The 22531-nt window shown below is 55.1% G+C and overlaps 1 protein-coding gene and 1 non-coding gene across 2 annotated transcripts; one reads left to right on the top strand and one right to left on the bottom strand.

The window, feature by feature from the left end:
• Positions 1-434: 434 nt before the first annotated feature.
• Positions 435-12727, top strand: LOC144488144 (equilibrative nucleoside transporter 1-like; the record flags this gene model as incomplete). The annotated part of the gene is made up of 5 exons (XM_078206171.1): positions 435-553; positions 2335-2440; positions 4313-4398; positions 7425-7621; positions 10220-12727. Coding segments are annotated over 5 exons (620 nt in total), but the record flags the coding sequence as incomplete, so codon positions are not given.
• A 6715-nt stretch (positions 12728-19442) lies between these two features.
• On the bottom strand, positions 19443-19528 carry trnas-gcu (transfer RNA serine (anticodon GCU)). Its single transcript has one exon. It is a non-coding gene; the product is annotated as a tRNA-Ser (tRNA).
• Between the last annotated feature and the right edge of the window lie 3003 nt (positions 19529-22531).

The following is a 22531-nucleotide window of genomic DNA, read 5'->3' as shown; positions in this document are numbered from 1 at the left end:
CCAGACCTTATCCCTGTAACTGCACATATTTACCCCAGCTAGTCCCCCTGACACTAAGGGACAATTTAGCACGGCCAATCCACCTAACCTGCACATCTTTGGACTGTGGAAGGAAACCGGAGCACCCGGAGGAAACCCACGCAGACACGGGGAGAACATGCAGACTCCACACAGACAGTGACCCGAGCCGGGAATGGAACCCGGGATCCCTGGCGCTGTGAGGCAGCCGCGCCAACCCGCTGCGCCGCCCCTTGACTGAGTGGGAACATTCTCCATGTTGAAGCCACTTCATAAACACGGGTCGAGTTTCACTCGGGAACCTACAGACTGCTCTGGGGTAGCTGTATAGGCTGTGTACCCCCGCCCTCTCTCCTCATCGCTGTGCTGTGACGGCTGTTGTTCTGTCTCCTGAATTCTGTCCCTCGTTCAAACAGTGGAAAAGAAAAATGGCGTCACGGGGAATGGGAAACAGGCATTGGTTCACCTCGAGGAGGGCAGCGAGAGTGTCGACCAATCAGAAAAGGCCTTCAGCGTATTCCGGGTGTTCAAGAAGGTGAGAATCCAGTGGATCTAATTTCCTCGTGCGTGTGTGTGTGCGTGCATGTGTGTGTGCGTGTGTGTGTGCGCGCGTGTGTGCGCGTGCGCGTGTGTGCGCACGTGTGCGTGCGTGCGCGTGGTTGCACGTATGTGTGTGTGCACGCGTGTGCGCGCGCGTGTGTGCGCACGTGTGTGCGTGCAAGCGTGCGTGTGTGTGCAAGCGTGCGTGTGTGTGCGCGCGTGTGTGTGCGCGTGCGTGTGTGCGCGCGTGTGTGCGTGTGTGTCTGCGCGCGGATTATCTGAGGGAGAGCGAGTGTTCCGTATTTAAATTCGTCAGTGGGATGTCGCTGATAAGATTTATCACTCGTCTCCAATTGCCCCTGGAGTGAGGGGGTGAGTCAGGGACAGCCATGGTGCTGTATCTGAGGAAGGGTGTCCTTGCTATAGAGGGAGCGCAGCGAAGGTTTACCCGGCTGATTCCTGGGATGGCAGGTCTGTCATATGAGGAGAGACTGAGTCGGTTGGGATTATATTCACTGGAGTTTAGAAGAGTGGGAGGGGATCTCAGAGAAACTTATAAAATTCTAACAGGGTTAGACAGGGTAGATTCAGAAAGAATGTTCCCAATGGTGGGGGGAGTCCAGAACTAGGGGTCATAGTTTGAGGATAAGGGGTAAACCTTTTAGAACTGAGGTGAGGAGAAATTTCTTCACCCAGAGGGTGGTGGAATTCACTCCCACAGAAAGTAGTTGAGGCCAAAAGGGTAAGACTCTTAGTACTGTAGAGGATCAGAAGGACCTTGGGGTCCGGGTCCATAGGACTCTGAAATCGGCCCCGCAGGTGGAGGACGTGGTTAAGAAGGCGTATGGTGTGCTGGCCTTTATCAATCGAGGGATTGAGTTTAGGAGTCGGGAGATAATGATGCAGCTATATAAGACCCTCGTCAGACCCCACTTGGAGCACTGTGCTCAGTTCTGGTCGCCTCATTACAGGAAGGGTGTGGAAAAGATTGAAAGGGTGCAGCGGAGATTTACAAGGATGTTGCCTGGATTGAGTGGCATGCCTTATGAGGATAGGCTGAGGGAGCTCGGTCTTTTCTCCTTGGAGAGACGTAGGATGAGAGGAGACCTAATAGGCGTGTATAAGATGTTGAGAGGCATAGATCGGGTGGACTCTCAGAGGGCTTTTTCCCAGGGTGGAAATGGCTGCTACGAGAGGACACAGGTTTAAGGTGCTGGGGGGTAGGTACAGGGGAAATGTTAGGGGGAAGTTTTTCACACAGAGGGTGGTGGGCGAGTGGAATCGGCTGCCGTCAGTGGTGGTGGAGGCAAACTCAATAGGGTCTTTTAAGAGACTCCTGGATGAGTGCATGGAACTTAATAGGATGGAGGGTTATAGGTAGGCCTAAAAGGTAGGGATATGTTCGGCACAACTTGTGGGGCCGAAGGGCCTGTTTTGTGCTGTAGTTTTTCTATGTTTCTAAAACGTTGTGTGATTTCAGGAAGAAATTAGATTTCGCTCTTGGGGCTAAAGGGATCGAGGGATATGGAGGGGAAGGAGGGGATATTGAATTCAAGGATCAGCCATGATCATAAAGAATGGGGGAGCAGGCTGGAAGGGCCGAATGGCCTCCTCCATCGCGCATGTTCTTTGGCGGGATGTGTGTGTGTGTGTTTTTCAGTGTGTGAAATATGGGAGAGGGGGTGGTGAGCTCGGTGGGTTAGTGTGTGGACAGCTGACAGGGCAGGGGGAGTGCGTGCCAATGTGACTGACCCTCCTCTCAAACCCTCTCGGCAGATTTGGAAATTGGCCATCGCCGTCTGTCTCATATTCACAGCAACACTCTCGGTCTTTCCAGCTGTTACTGCCCACGTCAGCACAGAGACAGACCAGGGCAACTGGAGTGAGTATTTACTCAACAACCTGGATACACAAAGCAATTTATATATAGAACAACAGACACCCGGGAGTGAGATACAGACTGGAATCTAATCGAGGGGTTCGGGGTGGTTTATATATAGAATAACAGATACCCGGGAGTGAGTTACAGACTGGAATCTAATGGAGGGGTTCAGGGTGGTTTATATATAGAATAACAGATACCCGGGAGTGAGTTACAGACTGGAGTCTAATCGAGGGGTTCGGGGTGGTTTATATACAGAATAACAGATACCTGGGAGTGAGCTACAGACTGGAATCTAATCAAGGGGTTCGGGGTGGTTTATATACAGAGTAACAGATACCCGGGAGTGAGTTACAGACTGCAATCTAATCGAGGGGTTCGGGGTGGTTTATATATAGAATAACAGATACCCGGGAGTGAGTTACAGACTGGAATCTAATCGAGGGGTTCGGGGTGGTTTATATATAGAGTAACAGATACCCGGGAGTGAGTTATAGACTGGAATCTAATTGAGGGGCTCGGGATGGTTTATAGATAGAATAACAGATACCCGGGAGTGAGTTACAGACTGGAATCTAATCGAGGGGTTCGGGTGGTTTATATATAGAATAACAGATACCCGGGAGTGAGTTACAGACTGGAATCTAATCGAGGGGTTCGGGGTGGTTTATATACAGAATAACAGATACCCGGGAGTGAGTTACAGACTGGAATCTAATCGAGGGGTTCGGGGTGGTTTATATATAGAATAACAGATACCCAGGAGTGAGTTACAGACTGGAATCTAATCGAGGGGTTCGGAGTGGTTTATATATAGAATAACAGATGCCCGGGAGTGAGTTACAGACTGGAATCTAATCGAGGGGTTCGGGGTGGTTTATATATAGAATAACAGATACCCGGGAGTGAGTTACAGACTGGAATCTACTCGAGGGGTTCGGGGTGGTTTATATATAGAATAACAGATACCCGGGAGTGAGTTACAGACTGGAATCTAATCGAGAGGTTTGGGGTGGTTTATATATAGAATAACAGATACCCGGGAATGAGTTACAGACTGGAATCTAATCGAGGGGTTCGGGGCGGTTTATATATAGAATAACAGATACCCGGGAGTGAGTTACGGACTGGAATCTAATCGAGGGGTTCGGGGCGGTTTATATATAGAATAACAGATACCCGGGAGTGAGTTACGGACTGGAATCTAATCGAGGGGTTCGGGGTGGTTTATATATAGAATAACAGATGCCCGGGAGTGAGTTACAGACTGGAATCTAATTGAGGGGTTCGGGGTGGTTTATATATAGAATAACAGATGCCCGGGAGTGAGTTACAGACTGGAATCTAATCGGGGGGTTCGGGGTGGTTTATATATAGAATAACAGATACCCGGGAGTGAGTTACAGACTGGAATCTAATCGAGGGGTTCGGGGTGGTTTATATATAGAATAACAGATACCCGGGAGTGAGTTACAGACTGGAATCTAATTGAGGGGTTCGGGGTGGTTTATATATAGAATAACAGATACCCGGGAGTGAGTTACAGACTGGAATCTAATTGAGGGGTTCGGGGTGGTTTATATATAGAATAACAGATACCCGGGAGTGAGTTACAGACTGGAATCTAATTGAGGGGTTCGGGGTGGTTTATATATAGAATAACAGATACCCGGGAGTGAGTTACAGACTGGAATCTAATCGAGGGGTTCGGGGTGGTTTATATATAGAATAACAGATACCCGGGAGTGAGTTACAGACTGGAATCTAATCGAGGGGTTCGGGGTGGTTTATATATAGAATAACAGACACCTGGGAGTGAGTTACAGACTGGGATATGAGTAAAATTGTTGAAATGATATTTTCTTTGTACAGAGGAATACTTTACCCCAGTCTGCTGCTTCTTGTTGTTTAACATGATGGACTGGGCTGGCCGGAGTGTGACCGCTTTCTCCATGTGGGTGAGTTTCGAGTGTTTTTAGGCTGTCTCTCTGTGTCTATCCCTCCCCAGACTCTGTCCTCTCGGAGGCTCGAACCGAGGCAGGGTGACAGACATCAGCCTGAGGCCTCGAGTCCCATTCTTCCTGCCTGAGCCCAGGAAGCGAGCATGGTTCAAATGTGATAGTCGCTCCATCCACTGGACTCTGTGTTCACTCGCGCTGACTCCCTGCGATAGAGAGGGGAAAATTATCAAACAGCACTGAAGGCAACACCTCCATTGTCAAATTCTCCTCCTCCTGTTCCAATCCCTCCTCACCCCCCTCCCTATCTCTGTAACCCCCTCCAGCCCCTACACCCCCCCTCCCAATCTCTGTAACCTCCTCCAGTCCCCTACACCCCGCTCCCAATCTCTGTAACCCCCTCCAGCCCCTACACTCCCCTCCCAATCTCCGTAACCTCCTCCAGCCCCGACACCCCCCTCCCTATCTCTGTAACCTCCTCCAGCCCCGACACCCCCTCCCTATCTCTGTAACCCCCTCCCGCCCCTACACCCACTCCCTATCTCTGTAACCCCCTCCAGCCCCTACACCCCCTCCCTATCTCTGTAACCCTCTCCAGCCCCTACACCCCCTCCCTATCTCAGTAACCCCCATCCCACCCCTACACCCCCTCCCTATCTCTGTAACCCCCTCCAGCCCCTACACCCACTCCCTATCTCTGTAACCCCCTCCAGCCCCTACACGCCCCTCCCTATCTCTGTAACCTCCTCCAGCCCCTACACCCCCTCCCTATCTCTGTAACCTCCTCCAGCCCCTACACCCCCTCCCTATCTCTGTAACCTCCTCCAGCCCCCTACAACCCCTCCCTATCTCTGTAACCTCCTCCAGCCCCCTACACCCCCTCCCTATCTCTGTGACCCCCTCCAGCCCCTACAACCCTCCGAGATCTCTGCGCTCCTCCAATTCCGGCCTCTCGAGCATCCCCCCGATTCCCATCGCTCCGCCATTGGCGTCCGTGCCTTCAGCTGCCTGGGGGGCCCCCAAGCTCTGGAATTCCCCCCCTAAACCTCTCCACCTCTCTCTCTGTCTCTCCCTCACTCTCTGTCTGTCTCTCTCTCATTCCCTGTCTGTCTCTCCCTCCCTCTCTCTGTCTCTCCCTCCCTCTCTCTGTCTCTCCCTCCCTCTCTCTGTCTCTCCCTCCCTCTCTCTGTCTCTCCCTCCCTCTCTCTGTCTCCCCCTCCCTCTCTCTGTCTCTCCCTCCCTCTCTCTGTCTCTCCCTCCCTCTCTCTGTCTCTCCCTCCCTCTCTCTGTCTCTCCCTCCCTCTCTCTGTCTCTCCCTCCCTCTCTCTGTCTCTCCCTCCCTCTCTCTGTCTCTCCCTCCCTCTCTCTGTCTCTCCCTCCCTCTCTCTGTCTCTCCCTCCCTCTCTCTGTCTCTCCCTCCCTCTCTCTGTCTCTCCCTCCCTCTCTCTGTCTCTCCCTCCCTCTCTCTGTCTCTCCCTCCCTCTCTCTGTCTCTCCCTCCCTCTCTCTGTCTCTCCCTCCCTCTCTCTGTCTCTCCCTCCCTCTCTCTGTCTCTCCCTCCCTCTCTCTGTCTCTCCCTCCCTCTCTCTGTCTCTCCCTCCCTCTCTCTGTCTCTCCCTCCCTCCCTCTCTCTGTCTCTCCCTCCCTCCCTCTCTCTGTCTCTCGCTCCCTCCCTCTCTCTGTCTCTCCCTCCCTCTCTCTGTCTCTCCCTCCCTCTCTCTGTCTCTCCCTCCCTCTCTCTGTCTCTCCCTCCCTCTCTCTGTCTCTCCCTCCCTCCCTCTCTCTGTCTCTCCCTCCCTCCCTCTCTCTGTCTCTCCCTCCCTCCCTCTCTCTGTCTCTCCCTCCCTCCCTCTCTCTGTCTCTCCCTCCCTCCCTCTCTCTGTCTCTCCCTCCCTCCCTCTCTCTGTCTCTCCCTCCCTCCCTCTCTCTGTCTCTCCCTCCCTCCCTCTCTCTGTCTCTCCCTCCCTCCCTCTCTCTGTCTCTCCCTCCCTCCCTCTCTCTGTCTCTCCCTCCCTCCCTCTCTCTGTCTCTCCCTCCCTCCCTCTCTCTGTCTCTCCCTCCCTCCCTCTCTCTGTCTCTCCCTCCCTCCCTCTCTCTGTCTCTCCCTCCCTCCCTCTCTCTGTCTCTCCCTCCCTCCCTCTCTCTGTCTCTCCCTCCCTCCCTCTCTCTGTCTCTCCCTCCCTCCCTCTCTCTGTCTCTCCCTCTCTCTGTCTCTCCCTCCCTCCCTCTCTCTGTCTCTCCCTCCCTCCCTCTCTCTGTCTCTCCCTCCCTCCCTCTCTCTGTCTCTCCCTCCCTCCCTCTCTCTGTCTCTCCCTCCCTCCCTCTCTCTGTCTCTCCCTCCCTCCCTCTCTCTGTCTCTCCCTCCCTCCCTCTCTCTGTCTCTCCCTCCCTCCCTCTCTCTGTCTCTCCCTCCCTCCCTCTCTCTGTCTCTCCCTCCCTCCCTCTCTCTGTCTCTCTGTGTCTCTCTCCCTCACTCTGTCTCTCTCTCTCTCACTCTGTCTCTCTCTCTCTCTGTCTCTCTCTCTCTCTGTCTCTCTCTCTCTCTGTCTCTCTCTCTCTCTGTCTCTCCCTCTCTCTGTCTCTCCCTCTCTCTGTCTCTCCCTCTCTCTGTCTCTCCCTCTCTCTGTCTCTCCCTCTCTCTCTGTCTCTCCCTCTCTCTCTGTCTCTCCCTCTCTCTCTGTCTCTCCCTCTCTCTCTGTCTCTCCCTCTCTCTCTGTCTCTCCCTCTCTCTCTGTCTCTCCCTCTCTCTCTGTCTCTCCCTCTCTCTCTGTCTCTCCCTCTCTCTCTGTCTCTCCCTCTCTCTCTGTCTCTCTCTCTGTCTCTCCCTCTCCCTCTGTCTCTCCCTCTCTCTCTGTCTCTCTCGCTGTCTTCTTTGACTGAGGTGTTGATTCCCAGTCTCTGAAGGTGTCTCGGTGTCTAATTTGATCTGATGAATCTGGAGTGAAGTTTATTTCTCTATTGGAGGTTGGGTGCTGTGTCTGTGCCTCTGTTACGGAGCTGTTGTCATGTCGGTGTCTCTCTCTGCAGCCTCGGAAGGATAATGTTCTGCTGATCGCTGTCCTCACACGCCTGGTCTTCATCCCGATCTTCATGCTGTGCAATGTGAAGACTCGCTATTTCCTCCCGATTGTCTTTTCCCACGACGGCTGGTTCATCTTCTTCATGTTTCTCTTTGCCTTTTCCAATGGTTACCTGGTGACGCTCTGCATGTGTTATGCACCCAGGTGAGTCCCGTCAGACTGAGTATTCGCACCTCTGCCTCAGCCAATAGGGTGGGAATGGAGCAGAGTTTGTGGTTAAACGCCCCGTGCACTGTCTGGGCGCCCGCGTCTCTGTCTGGGCGAATCGTGCACTGTCTGGGCGCCCGCGTCGCTGTCTGGGTGCCCGCGTCGCTGTCTGGGCGCCCGCGTCACTGTCTGGGCGCCCGCGTCGCTGTCTGGGCGCCCGCGTCGCTGTCTGGGCGCCCGTGTCGCTGTCTGGGCGTCCACGTCTCTGTCTGGGCGAATCGTGCACGGTCTGGGCGCCCGCGTCACTGTCTGGGCGTCCGCGTCACTGTCTGGGCGCCCGTGTCACTGTCTGGGCGTCCGCGTCTCTGTCTGGGCGAATCGTGCACTGTCTGGGTGCCCGCGTCACTGTCTGGGCGCCCGCGTCTCTGGGCGAATCGTGCACTGTCTCGGCGCCCGCGTCACTGTCTGGGCGCCCGCGTCGCTGTCTGGGCGTCCACGTCTCTGTCTGGGCGAATCGTGCACGGTCTGGGCACCCGCGTCACTGTCTGGGCGTCCGCGTCTCTGTCTGGGCGCCCGCATCACTGTCTGGGTGTCCGCGTCACTGTCTGGGCGCCCGCGTCACTGTCTGGGCGAATCGTGCACTGTCTGGGCGCCCGCGTCGCTGTCTGGGCGCCCGCGTCACTGTCTGGGCGAATCGTGCACTGTCTGGGCGCCCGTGTCGCTGTCTGGGCGCCCGCGTCGCTGTCTGGGCAAATCGTGCACTGTCTGGGCGCCCGCGTCGCTGTCTGGGCGCCCGCGTCACTGTCTGGGCGAATCGTGCACGGTCTGGGCGCCCGCGTCACTGTCTGGGCGAATCGTGCACGGTCTGGGCGCCCGCGTCACTGTCTGGGCGCCCGCGTCACTGTCTGGGCGCCCGTGTCGCTGTCTGGGCGCCCGTTTCGCTGTCTGGGCGCCCGTGTCGCTGTCTGGGCAAATCGTGCACTGTCTGGGCGCCCGCGTCGCTGTCTGGGCGCCCGCGTCACTGTCTGGGCGAATCGTGCACGGTCTGGGCGCCCGCGTCACTGTCTGGGCGCCCGCGTCACTGTCTGGGCGAATCGTGCACTGTCTGGGCGCCCGTGTCGCTGTCTGGGCGCCCGCGTCGCTGTCTGGGCAAATCGTGCACTGTCTGGGCGCCCGTGTCGCTGTCTGGGCGCCCGCGTCACTGTCTGGGCGAATCGTGCACGGTCTGGGCGTCCACGTCTCTGTCTGGGCGAATCGTGCACTGTCTGGACGCCCGCGTCGCTGTCTGGGCGCCCGCGTCACTGTCTGGGCGAATCGTGCACTGTCTGGGCGCCCGCGTCGCTGTCTGGGCGCCCGCGTCACTGTCTGGGCGAATCGTGCACTGTCTGGGCGCCCGTGTCGCTGTCTGGGCGCCCGCGTAGCTGTCTGGGCGAATCGTGCACTGTCTGGGCGCCCGCGTCACTGTCTGGGCGAATCGTGCACTGTCTGGGCGCCCGCGTCGCTGTCTGGGCGAATCATGCACTGTCTGGGCGCCGGCGTCGCTGTCTGGGCGAATCGTGCACTGTCTGGGCGCCGGCGTCGCTGTCTGGGCGAATCGTGCACTGTCTGGGCGCCCGCGTCACTGTCTGGGCGAATCGTGCACTGTCTGGGCGAATCGTGCACTGTCTGGGCGCCGGCGTCGCTGTCTGGGCGCCGGCGTCGCTGTCTGGGCGAATCGTGCACTGTCTGGGCGAATCGTGCACTGTCTGGGCGCCGGCGTCGCTGTCTGGGCGAATCGTGCACTGTCTGGGCGAATCGTGCACTGTCTGGGCGCCGGCGTCGCTGTCTGGGCGAATCGTGCACTGTCTGGGCGCCGGCGTCGCTGTCTGGGCGAATCGTGCACTGTCTGGGCGCCGGGGTCGCTGTCTGGGCGCCGGCGTCGCTCACTGTCTGCGTCCCCGTCCCGCCCTGTGGGCTGTGTGCGCCCCCCCCCCCCCCCCTGTGGGCTGTGTGCGCCCCCCCCCCCCCCCCCCTGTGGGCTGTGTGCGCCCCCCCCCCCCCCCCTGTGGGCTGTGTGCGCCCCCCCCCCCCCTGTGGGCTGTGTGCGCCCCCCCCCCCCCCCCCTGTGGGCTGTGTGTGCCCCCCCCCCCCTGTGGGCTGTGTGCGCCCCCCCCCCCCTGTGGGCTGTGTGCGCCCCCCCCCTGTGGGCTGTGTGCGCCCCCCCCCTGTGGGCTGTGTGCGCCCCCCCCCCCCCTGTGGGCTGTGTGCGCCCTCCCCCCTGTGGGCTGTGTGCGCCCCCCCCCCCCTGTGGGCTGTGTGCGCCCCCCCCCCCCTGTGGGCTGTGTGCGCCCCCCCCCCCCCCCTGTGTGCTGTGTGCGCCCCCCCCCCCCCCCTGTGGGCTGTGTGCGCCACCCCCCCCCCTGTGGGCTGTGTGCGCCCCCACCCCGTACCCGCTTGCGTCCGCAGCTGCCCCTGTCCCAGTGCCCGCGGTTTCAGTAATTCCCTGGCCCCTGTAGGATCTGAGCCGAGGTTAGAGTTCGGGTTTGTTTTCCCCTGTCTCAGTTAAGTTATTCCCGGCTCAGCTAAACCCCTGCGTTACTTGTTATTTTCCCTCAGGAAAGTGTCCCCGAGAGACGCAGAGACAGCTGGGGCTGTGATGGCGTTCTTCCTCGCTCTGGGCCTCGCTCTGGGAGCTGCCGTTTCCTTCCCCATCCGACTGATGTTGTGAGAGGGTGCCTGCCTGGCGGAGAGGCAGCCGGCGTTCCGGGAGGGGGCATCCCTATTCCCCTCGAATCCGCCTCTCGCTTGCTGCTACCCTGGCGGATCAGAGACACCCCCGTGGGATTATATCTGGAATGTCGGACTGGAATATGAGATTGTTCACACTGCCATTTCTCCTGTACCTTCAACTCTCTCACTCTGTCTCTCTCTGTCTCTCTCTCTCTCGCTGTCTCTCTCGCTCTCTCTGTCTCTCGCTCTCTCTGTCTCTCGCTCTCTCTGTCTCTCGCTCTCTCTGTCTCTCGCTCTCTCTCTCTCTCTCTCGCTCTCTCTGTCTCTCGCTCTCTCTGTCTCTCGCTCTCTCTGTCTCTCGCTCTCTCTGTCTCTCGCTCTCTCTGTCTCTCGCTCTCTCTGTCTCTCGCTGTCTCTCTCGCTCTCATAGAAATCATAGAAACCCTACAGTGCAGAAGGAGGCCATTCGGCCCATCGAGTCTGCACCGACCACAATCCCACCCAGGCCCTACCCCCACATATTTACCCGCTAATCCCTCTAACCTACGCATCTCAGGACTCTATAAGGGGCAATTTTTAACCTAGCCAATCAACCTAACCCGCACATCTTTGGACTGTGGGAGGAAACCGGAGCACCCGGAGGAAACCCACGCAGACACGAGGAGAATGTGCAAACTCCGCACAGACAGTGACCCGAGCCGGGAATCGAACCGGGGACCCTGGAGCTGTGAAGCAGCAGTGCTAACCACTGTGCTACCGTGCCGCCCAACCCTATCTGTCTCTCTCTCGCTGTCTCTCGCTCTCTGTCTCTCGCTCTCTCTGTCTCTCGCTCTCTCTGTCTCTCGCTCTCTCTGTCTCTCGCTCTCTCTGTCTCTCGCTCTCTCTGTCTCTCGCTCTCTCTGTCTCTCGCTCTCTCTGTCTCTCGCTCTCTCTGTCTCTCGCTCTCTCTGTCTCTCGCTCTCTCTGTCTCTCGCTCTCTCTGTCTCTCGCTCTCTCTCGCTCTCTCTGTCTCTCGCTCTCTCTGTCTCTCGCTCTCTCTGTCTCTCGCTCTCTCTGTCTCTCGCTCTCTCTGTCTCTCGCTCTCTCTGTCTCTCGCTCTCTGTCTCTCGCTCTCTGTCTCTCTCTCTCTGTCTCTCTCTCTCTCTCTGTCTCCCTCTTCCTCAGGATTATAGATATATTATATCGCAGGTGTGGCCTTTTAATTGTATCGGAACCCCCCCCCCCCCAACCAGGGTTGACCCCTGTATCCACCCCCTCGGGGCAGAGCCCTGTTTCTCCCCCCCGCCCCTCCCCGAGACTGACCCCTGTATCCTCCCCCTCCAAGACTGATCCTGTATCTCCCTTCCGAGACTGACCCCTGTATCCTCCCCCTCCAAGACTGATCCTGTATCTCCCTTCCGAGACTGACTCCTGTATCCTCCCCCCCTGAGACTGACCTCCTCCTCCTCTCCCCGCCCCCTACACCTGGGGCTGACCCATGTACTCCCCCCGCCCCCTCCCCAAGATTAACCCCTGTATCCTCCCTCCGAGACTGACCCCTGTATCCACACCCTCCCGCCCCCCCCCCCCCCCCCAGGACTGACCCCTGTATCTTCCCACTCCGGGGCTGCCCCCTGTATCCACCCCCCACCCCCGGGACAGACTGTATCCACTCCCCCCTCGGGTCTGACCCCTATATCCACCCCTCCCTCCCGGGGCTAGCCGTTTCCCAGTCCTGAATCTGGACGGTGCAGACGCTACGACCTCTCTCAGACCGCAACGGTCCGGGGACTTTCAAAGCAACTTCTAAATCTTTCCCACCTCCGTTTTAATATATATTTTAAAGTTTATTTGCTGTTTTTCTGATGCACTGGATGTTTGTACCTTGTCGTTGTTGACGGGGTGGGGGTGGGAGGGGGTGCGGGGGGAACTGACTGCTCACTCCAGACGGGGCAGACAGGCGTTGGGGCAAGAGACTCTGGCTCCAGCTGGCAAGGCCCGACCTCTGCGGCTGATTTTTGTTACTAATTGATATTTATATTATTTGACAACACAACAAGGCGGTAAAATGGCTCTTCCTCACGGCGACGCGGATTTGACCAGCGGGTCGGAGCCACAAAGACAACATGTCCACAGGTTCTTAATTATTCCAGCTGAGGCGTACCCCTCCGTTCCGACGCCTAGTCCTCGGGCCAAATACTGGAAATACTCAGCAGGTCAGTCAGCGTCCGTGGAGAGGTACAGAGACAGGGGTTTCAGGTCAATTATCTGTCAGAACCACCTTCCAGGGCTGGGATAGCCCCTGTCTCAGTAACTGCCCTTCTCTGCATTCATCGCCATGCCTACAACGAAGTCACTCTGGGTATTCCCAGTGTAAAATGTGTAAACCTATTTTTAAAATAAATTTTTGTCTAATAAAGAACAAGTTCGCTGTGTGGCTTCGTTCTGTCAACATCGGATTGTTACAGACTGATGTGGAATACATCACAGGAAATGGATATTGGACCAGCTGGAATCTAATCGAGGGGTTCGGGGTGGTTTATATATAGAATAACAGATACCCGGGAGTGAGTTACAGACTGGAATCTAATCGAGGGGTTCGGGGTGGTTTATATATAGAATAACAGATACCCGGGAGTGAGTTACAGACTGGAATCTAATCGAGGGGTTCAGGGTGGTTTTATATATAGAATAACAGCTCCCCGGGAGTGAGTTACAGACTGGAATCTAATCGAGGGGTTTGGGGTGGTGTATATATAGAATAACAGATACCCGGGAGTGAGTTACAGACTGGAATCTAATCGAGGGGTTCAGGGTGGTTTATATATAGAATAACAGATACCCGGGAGTGAGTTACAGACTGGAATCGAATCGAGAGGTTCGGGGTGGTTTATATATAGAATAACAGTTATCCGGGGTGTGTTACAGACTGGAATCTAATCGAGGGGTTCAGAGTGGTTTATTTATAGAATAACATACCCGGGAGTGAGTTACAGACTGGAATCTAATCGAGGGGTTCGGGGTGGTTTATATATAGAATAACAGATACCCGGGAGTGAGTTACAGACTGGAATCTAATCGAGTGGTTCGGGGTGGTTTATATAAAGAATAACAGATAGCCGGGAGTGAGTTACAGATTGGAATCTACGCGAGAGGTTTGGGGTGGTTTATATATAGAATAACAGATACCCGGGAGTGAGTTACAGACTGGAATCTACTCGAGAGGTTCGGGGTGGTTTATATATAGAATAACAGATACCCGGGTGTGAGTTACAGACTGGAATCTAATCGAGGGGTTCGGGGTGGTTTATATATAGAATAACAGATACCCGGGAGTGAGTTACAGACAGAAATCTAATCGAGAGGTTCGGGGTGGTTTATATATAGAATAACAGATACCAGGGAGTGAGTTACAGACTGGAATCTAATCGAGGGGTTCAGGGTGGTGTATATATAGAATAACAGATACCCGGGAGTGAGTTACAGACTGGAATCTAATCAAGGGGTTTGGGGTGGTTTATATATAGAATAACATACCCAGGAGTGAGTTACAGACTGGAATCTAATCGAGGAGTTCTGGATGGTTTATATATAGAATAACAGATACCCGGGAGTGAGTTACAGACTGGAATCTAATCGAGGGGTTCGGGGTGGTTTATATATAGAATAACAGATACCCGGGAGTGAGTTACAGACTGGAATCTAATCGAGGGGTTCGGGGTGGTTTATATATAGAATAACAGATACCCGGGAGTGAGTTACAGACTGGAATCTAATCGAGGGGTTCAGAGTGGTTTATATATAGAATAACAGATACCCGGGAGTGAGCTGCAGACTGGGTTACCATGAATAACTCAGCGAAGTGAGTTGTGGATGGCCTAAGTTAGATAAGTGTCGAAATTGAGAGCTGTTGAGCTGCTGGAAGATCCAGACAGAAGTGGGAGAGACCATGGAGGGTCGGTAGTGATAGTTGAGAAGTTTGAAATGTCAGTCATTGGAGATTCCTGCACACGGTAGTGGGGGACACTGGGTGATGAGGGGACTCTGGGTGATGGGGGGACACTGGGTGATGAGGGGACACTGGGTGATGAGGGGACTCTGGGTGATGGGGGGACACTGGGTGATGAGGGGACTCTGGGTGATGGGGGGACACTGGGTGATGGGGGGACTCTGGGTGATGAGGGGACTCTGGGTGATGGGGGGACAACACTGGGTGATGGGGGGACAACACTGGGTGATGAGGGGACTCTGGGTGATGAGGGGACACTGGGTGATGAGGGGACTCTGGGTGATGGGGGGACACTGGGTGATGGGGGGACTCTGGGTGATGAGGGGACACTGGGTGATGAGGGGACACTGGGTGATGAGGGGACTCTGGGTGATGAGGGGACTCTGGGTGATGGGGGGACTCTGGGTGATGAGGGGACTCTGGGTGATGAGGGGACTCTGGGTGATGGGGGGACAACACTGGGTGATGGGGGGACTCTGGGTGATGAGGGGACTCTGGGTGATGGGGGGACAACACTGGGTGATGGGGGGGACACCGGGTGATGGGGGGACACTGGATGATGGGGTACACTGGGTGACGGGGGACCCTGGGTGATGGGGAACAGGATCCAGTACAAGTTGGGGCAGGTGGCAGAGGTTTGAGTGAGTTGTGCTTTGCGAGGTATAGACTGTGTCACCTGCCAGGAGGGAATTAGGAGAGTCCAGTTTGGGGGTCACAGAGGTGAAGGTTTGCTCCGGGTGCTCCGATTTCCTCCCACAATCCAAAGATGTGCGGGTTAGATGGATTGGCCACGCTAAACTGCCCCTAGGGCAAGTCAGGGGGACTAGCTAGGGTAAATATGTGGGATTACGGGAGTAGGGCCTGGGTGGGATTGTGGTCAGTGCAGGCTCGATGGGCCGAATGGCCTCCTTCTGCACCATAGGGATTCTAAGATTCAAACATAATGCAAATATGGGCAGCACGGTGGCACAGTATGTTGGCACTGCTGCCTCACAATGCCAGGGACCCGGGTTCGATTCCAGCCTCGGGTCACTGTCTGTGTGGAGTTTGCACATTCTCCCCGTGTCTGCGTGGGTTTCCTCCGGGTGCTCCGGTTTCCTCCCGCAGTCCAAAACATGTGTGGGTTAGGTGGATTGGCCATGCTAAATTGTCCCTTAGTGTCAGGGGGATTTGCAGGGTAAATAGGTGGGGTTACGGGAATAGGGCCTGGGTGGGATGGTGGTCGGTGCAGGCTCGATGGGCTGAATGGCCTCTTTCTGCACTGTAGGGATTTTATGAAATCCCAGAGCGATACAGCAAGGTTATCCAACATGGTTATTACATGGTGCAGTTAGCCACACCACCCACTAGGTGGTGATGTGAGGCTGTGTAGTCCAGGTGTGGGATCTTTCTATGCTTTGCCATGTGGCTGAAAGGGTGAACACAGTAAGAAGTCTCACAACACCAGGTTAAAGTCCAACAGGTTTATTTGGCAGCACAAGCTTTTGGAGCGCTGCCCCTTCGTCAGGTGAGTGGGAGTTCTGTTCTCAAACAGGGTATATACAGACGCAAACTCAATTTACAAAATAATGGCTGGAATGCGAGTCTTTACAGGTAATCAAGTCTTAAAGGTACAGACAATGTGAGTGGAGAGAGCGTTAAGCACAGGTTAAAGAGAACAAAGAACAATACAGCACAGGAACAGGCCCTTCGGCCCTCCAAGCCCGTGCCGCTCCCTGGTCCAAACTAGACCATTCTTTTGTATCCCTCCATTCCCACTCCGTTCATGTGGCTGTCTAGATAAGTCTTAAACGTTCCCAGTGTGTCCGCCTCCACCACCTTGCCCGGCAGCGCATTCCAGGCCCCCACCACCCTCTGTGTAAAATATGTCCTTCTGATATCTGTGTTAAACTTCCCCCCCCCTTCACCTTGAACCTATGACCCCTCGTGAACGTCACCACCGACCTGGGGAAAAGCTTCCCACCGTTCACCCTATCTATGCCTTTCATAATTTTATACACCTCTATTTAGTCTCCCCTCATCCTCCGTCTTTCCAGGGAGAACAACCCCAGTTTACCCAATCTCTCCTCATAACTAAGCCCCTCCATACCAGGCAACATCCTGGTAAACCTCCTCTGCACTCTCTCCAAAGCCTCCACGTCCTTCTGGTAGTGTGGCGACCAGAACTGGACGCAGTATTCCAAATGCGGCCGAACCAACGTTCTATACAACTGCAACATCAGACCCCAACTTTTATACTCTATGCCCCGTGTATATTGTCTCCAGACAGGACAGTTAGTGAGATTTTGCAAGCCCAGGCAAGTCGTAGGGGTTACAGATAGTGTGACATGAACCCAAGATCCCGGTTGAGGCCGTCCTCGTGTGTGCGGAACTTGGCTATCAGTCTCTGCTCAGCGACTCTGCGCTGTCGTGTGTCGCGAAGGCCGCCTTGGAGAACGTTTACCCGAAGATCAGAGGCCGAATAAGCTGAAGGAGCCTGAGACTCCGAAAGCTCATGATTCCAAATAAACCCGTTGGACTTTAACCTGGTGTGGTGAGACTTCTTACTGTGCCCCCACCCCAGTCCAACGCCGGCATCTCCACATCATGGCTGAAAGGGCAACAGAGTGAGCCTGACCCTGGGAGTGATGGAATGTAATAAATGTTGAATAAGGAAACAGTTCAGATTGTTGAGAGAAACTCTGCTCTTTTGTTTCCTGCAGGTGGGTTTCCTCCGGGTGCTCCGGTTTCCTCCCACAGCCAAAGATGTGCGGGTTAGGTTGATTGGCCATGCTAAAAATTGCCCCTTAGTGTCCTAAGATGCGTAGGTTAGAGGGATTAGTGGGTAAATATGTAGGGATATGGGGGTAGGGATATGGGGGTAGGGCCTGGGTGGGATTGTGGTCGGTGCACACTCGATGGGCCGAATGGCCTCTTTCTGCACTGTAGGGTTTCTATGATTCTATGTTTGGGAGGGGGGGAGGGGGGGCGGTGAGGCTAGGACTAGCAGGCTTCACCTGAAATATATCCAGGTGTGAAGTTAAGCCAGCCTCCCATCCATTGACTCTGTCTACACTTCCCGCAGAATCGGAAAAGCAGCCAGCATAATCAAGGATCCCCCCACGCACCCCGGACATTCTCTCTTCCACCTTCTTCCGTCGGGAAAAAGGATACAAAAGTCTGAGGTCACGTACCGACCGACTCAAGAACAGCTTCTTCCCTGCTGCCGTCAGACTTTTGAACGGACCTACCTCGCATTAAGTTGATCTTTCTCTACGCCCTAGCTATGACTGTAACACTACATTCTGCACCCTCTCCTTTCCTTCTCTGTGAACGGTATGCTTTGTCTGTATAGCGCGCAAGAAACAATACTTTTCACTGTATGTTAATACATGTTAGGGTTAGGTTGATTGGCCATGATAAATTTGCCCCTTAGTTTCCTGAGATGCGTAGGTCAGAGGGATTAGTGGATAAAATGTGTAGGGATATGGGGGTAGGGCGTGGGTGGGATTGTGGTCGGTGCAGACTCGATGGGCCGAATGGCCTCTTTCTGCACTGTAGGGATTCTATGATTCTATGTTGTGGATTCCCACTCACCTGAGGAAGGGGCTTGAGGCTCCGAAAGCTTGTGTGGCTTTTGCTACCAAATAAATCTGTTGGACTTTAACCTGGTGTTGTTAAACTTCTTGCTGTGTTAATACATGTGACAATAGTAAATCAAATCAAATCAGTCAAAGTTCAGGCAGAGGAAGGGGCGGTAGAGGTTTGGAACCCCACCTCCAGCGAGGGCAGCTGTTCATTTTAAATCTGATGTAAACCAAATATATTGGGGGTTGTGGTGTGGGGGGAGGAGGAATTATTCAGTGACTCACTGACACTCCCACAGTGTCCCCATCACCCAGTGTCCTCCCATTACAGTAGAATAGGGGGGGGGCGGCACGGTGGTACAGGGGTTAGCACTGCCACATCACAGCTCCAGGGACCCGGGTTTGGTTCCTGGCTCGGGTCACTGTCTGTGTGGAGTCGGCACGTTCTCCCCCCCGTGTCTGCATGGGTTTCCTCCGGGTGCTCCAGTTTCCTCCCACACTCTGAAAGACGTGCGGATTAGGGTGCATTGACCTGAACAGGCGCCGGAGTGTGGGCGACTTGGAGAATTTCACAGTAACTTCATTGCAGTGTTAATGAAAGCCTTACTTGTGACATTAATAAATAAACTTTTAAATAGCCTTTTGTCCTTTAGTCTGTAAATCCAACATATCTGGATTATCTTAAAAAAGAAATTAATCTACAACTGGTGCAGAAATATTCATTCCCCCCCCCCCGCCCCCAACCACCATCCCCCCCGCCCCCCACCCCCCCCTCCCACCCACCCCCCCACCCACCCCCCCCCTCCACCCACCCCCCCCCTCCACCCCCCCTCCCTCCACCCCCCCTCCCACCCCCCCCTCCCCACCCCCCCTCCTCCCCCCTCCCACCCCCTCCCACCCCCACCCCCCTCCCATCCCCCCCCCTCCCACCCCCCCCCCTATCCAACCCCCCCCCCTCCAACCCCCCCCCTCCACTTGCCTGAATCATAAACTGATTTGGAGGAAATCTTAAAAAGAATTGTGAACTTCATTGAATCCAAGAAACTTCCAGTGCAACTTTTCCAATGGTGATCACAACTCCTTTGAAATACCAGTACAGACCAGAAGGGCCGAATGGCCTGTTGTTGGTTGGCTTGGGGGGGGGGGGTAGTGGGGGGTGAAATGACACAATTCACCCCTCCCCCTCCCCCAAAAAATAATCTCTCCTCTGTCAGATATAATCACCATTGCAATAATCACAACCCTCTGAAGAAGGCCATTCGGCCCCTCCTCTCTGTGCCAGCCCTCAGCGAGTGTCTACCCTCTTCCCCAACACACACCCCCCCCCCACCACTCTCCCTTGCCTGTCCCTCCCTCACTCCCCCCACACACCCACACACAAATCAATAACTTACTCAATATTACCTCCAGTCTAAAATGTAGAAAATTAAGTTTCATTTTATTTTGCATCTCTTTTATTTTGGAGGAAATAAGCACACATAAAAAAATAAATGGGTAAAGAAGGGAGAGAGGGATGGGGGGGGGGGGGGGGAGACTTTAAAAAAAAAAGTGGCACCGACGAGGATGGGATTCGAACCCACGCGTGCAGAGCACAATGGATTAGCAGTCCATCGCCTTCCTTAACCACTCGGCCACCTCGTCCGCCGCGGGTAGACGCGGCCTCGGCTCGACATGAGGCGCGGCGCCTGGTTACATTGTTGCCATGGCCGTCGGCCTGGATACAATTGTTGCCGCGTTCCCCGTCCTTTGTCCCGACGTTCCATTCAATTGTGTCAGCGTTCGATTCAATGTATCAACGTTCGATTCAATTGTGTCGACGTTCCATCCGATGTCTCCGCGTTCCATCTGCACTCAGGCCGGGCTAAAACATGTCCTTTCCCCCCCATTCACTCACACAGAGAGAGGGGCTGGAGATTTAATCACTGCCCCTTCCCAGATTTATTCAGGGATTGATTCCAGGGCATTCCCTCCCCTCCCCGCTCCTTTCCTTGTTGTTCCCCTCCATTCTTTTTTTTACAGAGTTATCTCCCACCCTCCTCTCTCTCCTGAGATTTGTTGATGTGCTTTGGAGTTTACAGCTAAAGAAAATGGGGTTGGGGAGCTGGGGGTGAGGAGGGAGGGGGGGAGGTGGGGGTGAGGAGGGAGGGAGGGAGGGGGTTTGGGGCGGCTATTCAGCCCCCACCAGCTTCCACCCCCCCCCCCCCCCCCCCGCCTCTTCCCCTTCACAGAATTAAAGTTTATTAGTGTCACATGTAAGGCTCACATTAACACCGCAATGAAGTTGCTGTGAAAATCCCCCACACTGAGAGCGTTGTTGTGCTGTAGAAGAGGCCATTCGGCCCGTCCAGTCTGTACCAGCTCTCCAAGCCAGCATCCAGTCAGTGCTTCCCTGCCTTCTCCCCCCCACTCCCTCCACCGTAACCCCCCCCCACTCCCTCCACCGTAACCCCCCCCACTCCCTCCACCGTAACCCCCCCCCACTCCCTCCACCATAACCCCCCCACTCCCTCCACCGTAACCCCCTCCCCGCCACTCCCTCCACCGTAACCCCCCCACTCCCTCCACCGTAACCCCCCACTCCCTCCACCGTACCCCCCCACTCCTCCACCGTAACCCCCCCACTCCCTCCGCAACCCCCCACTCCCTCCACCATAACCCCCCAACCCCCTCCACCGTAACCCCCACTCCACCGTAACCCCCCCACACCCTCCACCATAACCCCCCACTCCCTCCACTGTAACCCCCCCACTCCCTCCACCATAACCCCCCACTCCCTCCACCATAACCCCCCACTCCCTCCACTGTAACCCCCCCCACTCCCTCCACCATAACCCCCCACTCCCTCCACCATAACCCCCCACTCCCTCCACTGTAACCCCCCCACTCCCTCCACCATAACCCCCCACTCCCTCCACTGTAACCCCCCCACTCCCTCCACCATAACCCCCCACTCCCTCCACTGTAACCCCCCCACTCCCTCCACCATAACCCCCCACTCCCTCCACCGTAACCCCCCACTCCCTCCACTGTAACCCCCCCACTCCCTCCACCATAACCCCCCACTCCCTCCACCGTAACCCCACTCCCTCCACCGTAACCCCCCCACTCCCTTCACCGTAACCCCCCCCCCCACCCCGCCCACACACACACACATTGTTTCTCTTCAACTAGAAGCAGGAGGAGGCCATTCGGCCCTTCAAGCCTGCTCCCCCATTCATTTTGTTCAGGGCCGTTTATTTATTAGTGTCACAAGTAAGGCTTACATTAACACCGCAATGAAGTTACTGTGAAAATCCCCTCACACTCCGGCGCCTGTTCGGATACGCTGAGGGAGAATTTAGCATGGCCAATGCACCAGTACATCTTTGGAACCCCATGCATTTACCCTAGCTAGTCCCCCTGACACTAAGGGACAATTTACCATGGCCAATCCACCCAAGCTGCACATTGCGCAAACCAGCCTCCCATCCATTGACTCTGTCTACACTTCCCGCTGCCTCGGGGGAAAAGCAGCCAGCATAATCAAGGACCCCACGCACCCCCGGACATTCTCTCTTCCACCTTCTTCCGTCGGGAAAAAGATACAAAAGTCTGAGGTCACGTACCGACCGACTCAAGAACAGCTTCTTCCCTGCTGCTGTCAGACTTTTGAATGGACCGACCTCGCATTAAGTTGACCTTTCTCTACACCCCTAGCTGTGACTGTAACGCTACATTCTGCACCCTTTCCTTCTCTATGAACGGTATGCTTTGTCTGTATAGCGCGCAAGAAACAATAATAAATCAAATGCAAATCTTTGGACTGTGGGAGGAAACTCTCACAGACACGGAGAGAATGTGCAAATTCCACACAGGCAGTGACCCAAGCCAGGAATCAAACCCAGGTCCCTGGTGCTGTGAGGCAGCAGTGCTAACCACTGTGCTACCATGATCCCCTTAGCCGCAAGAGCTACATGTAACAGGACATTTGGTTTGATTTGATTTATTATTGTCACATGTATTCGGATACAGTGAAAAGTATTGTTTCTTGCGCGCTATACAGACAAAGCATACCGTTCATAGAGAAGGAACTGAGAGAGTGCAGAATATAGAAGAGTTATATCATAGAATATCACAGAATCCTTACAGTACAGAAGGAGGCCATTCAGCCCATCACACCCACACCAGCTCTTTATTAAATGACTTAGTTCTTTTTCCCTGCCTTTTCCCCAGAACACTGTTTCTACTCAAATAATCACCAGATGCCCTCTTGAATACCTTATAGAATCCACCCCCACCACACTCCTAGGCATTGTAGCACAGTGGGTTAGCACTGCTGCCTCACAGCGCCAGGGACCCGGGTTTGATTCCCGGCTTGGGTCACTATCTGTGTGGAGTCTGTACGTTCTCCCCGTGTCTGTGTGGGTCTCCTCCGGGTGCTCTGGTTTCCTCCCACAGTCTGAAAGACGTGCTGGTTAGGGTGCATTGGCCGTGCTAAATTCTCCCTCAGTGTGACCCGAACAGGCGCCGGAGTGTGGCGACTGGGGGATTTTCACAGTAACTTCATTGCAGTGTTAATGTAAGCCGCCTTGTGACACTGATAAATAAGATAAACATTTCAGACCCCAAACCATTCACTGGGTGAAGAAGTTTTTCCTCAATTCA

This window comes from Mustelus asterias, unplaced genomic scaffold (genome assembly GCF_964213995.1).
Source record: "Mustelus asterias unplaced genomic scaffold, sMusAst1.hap1.1 HAP1_SCAFFOLD_1329, whole genome shotgun sequence".
Classification (NCBI taxonomy): Eukaryota; Metazoa; Chordata; class Chondrichthyes; order Carcharhiniformes; family Triakidae; genus Mustelus; species Mustelus asterias.
This window is presented reverse-complemented; position numbering and strand designations above follow the sequence as displayed.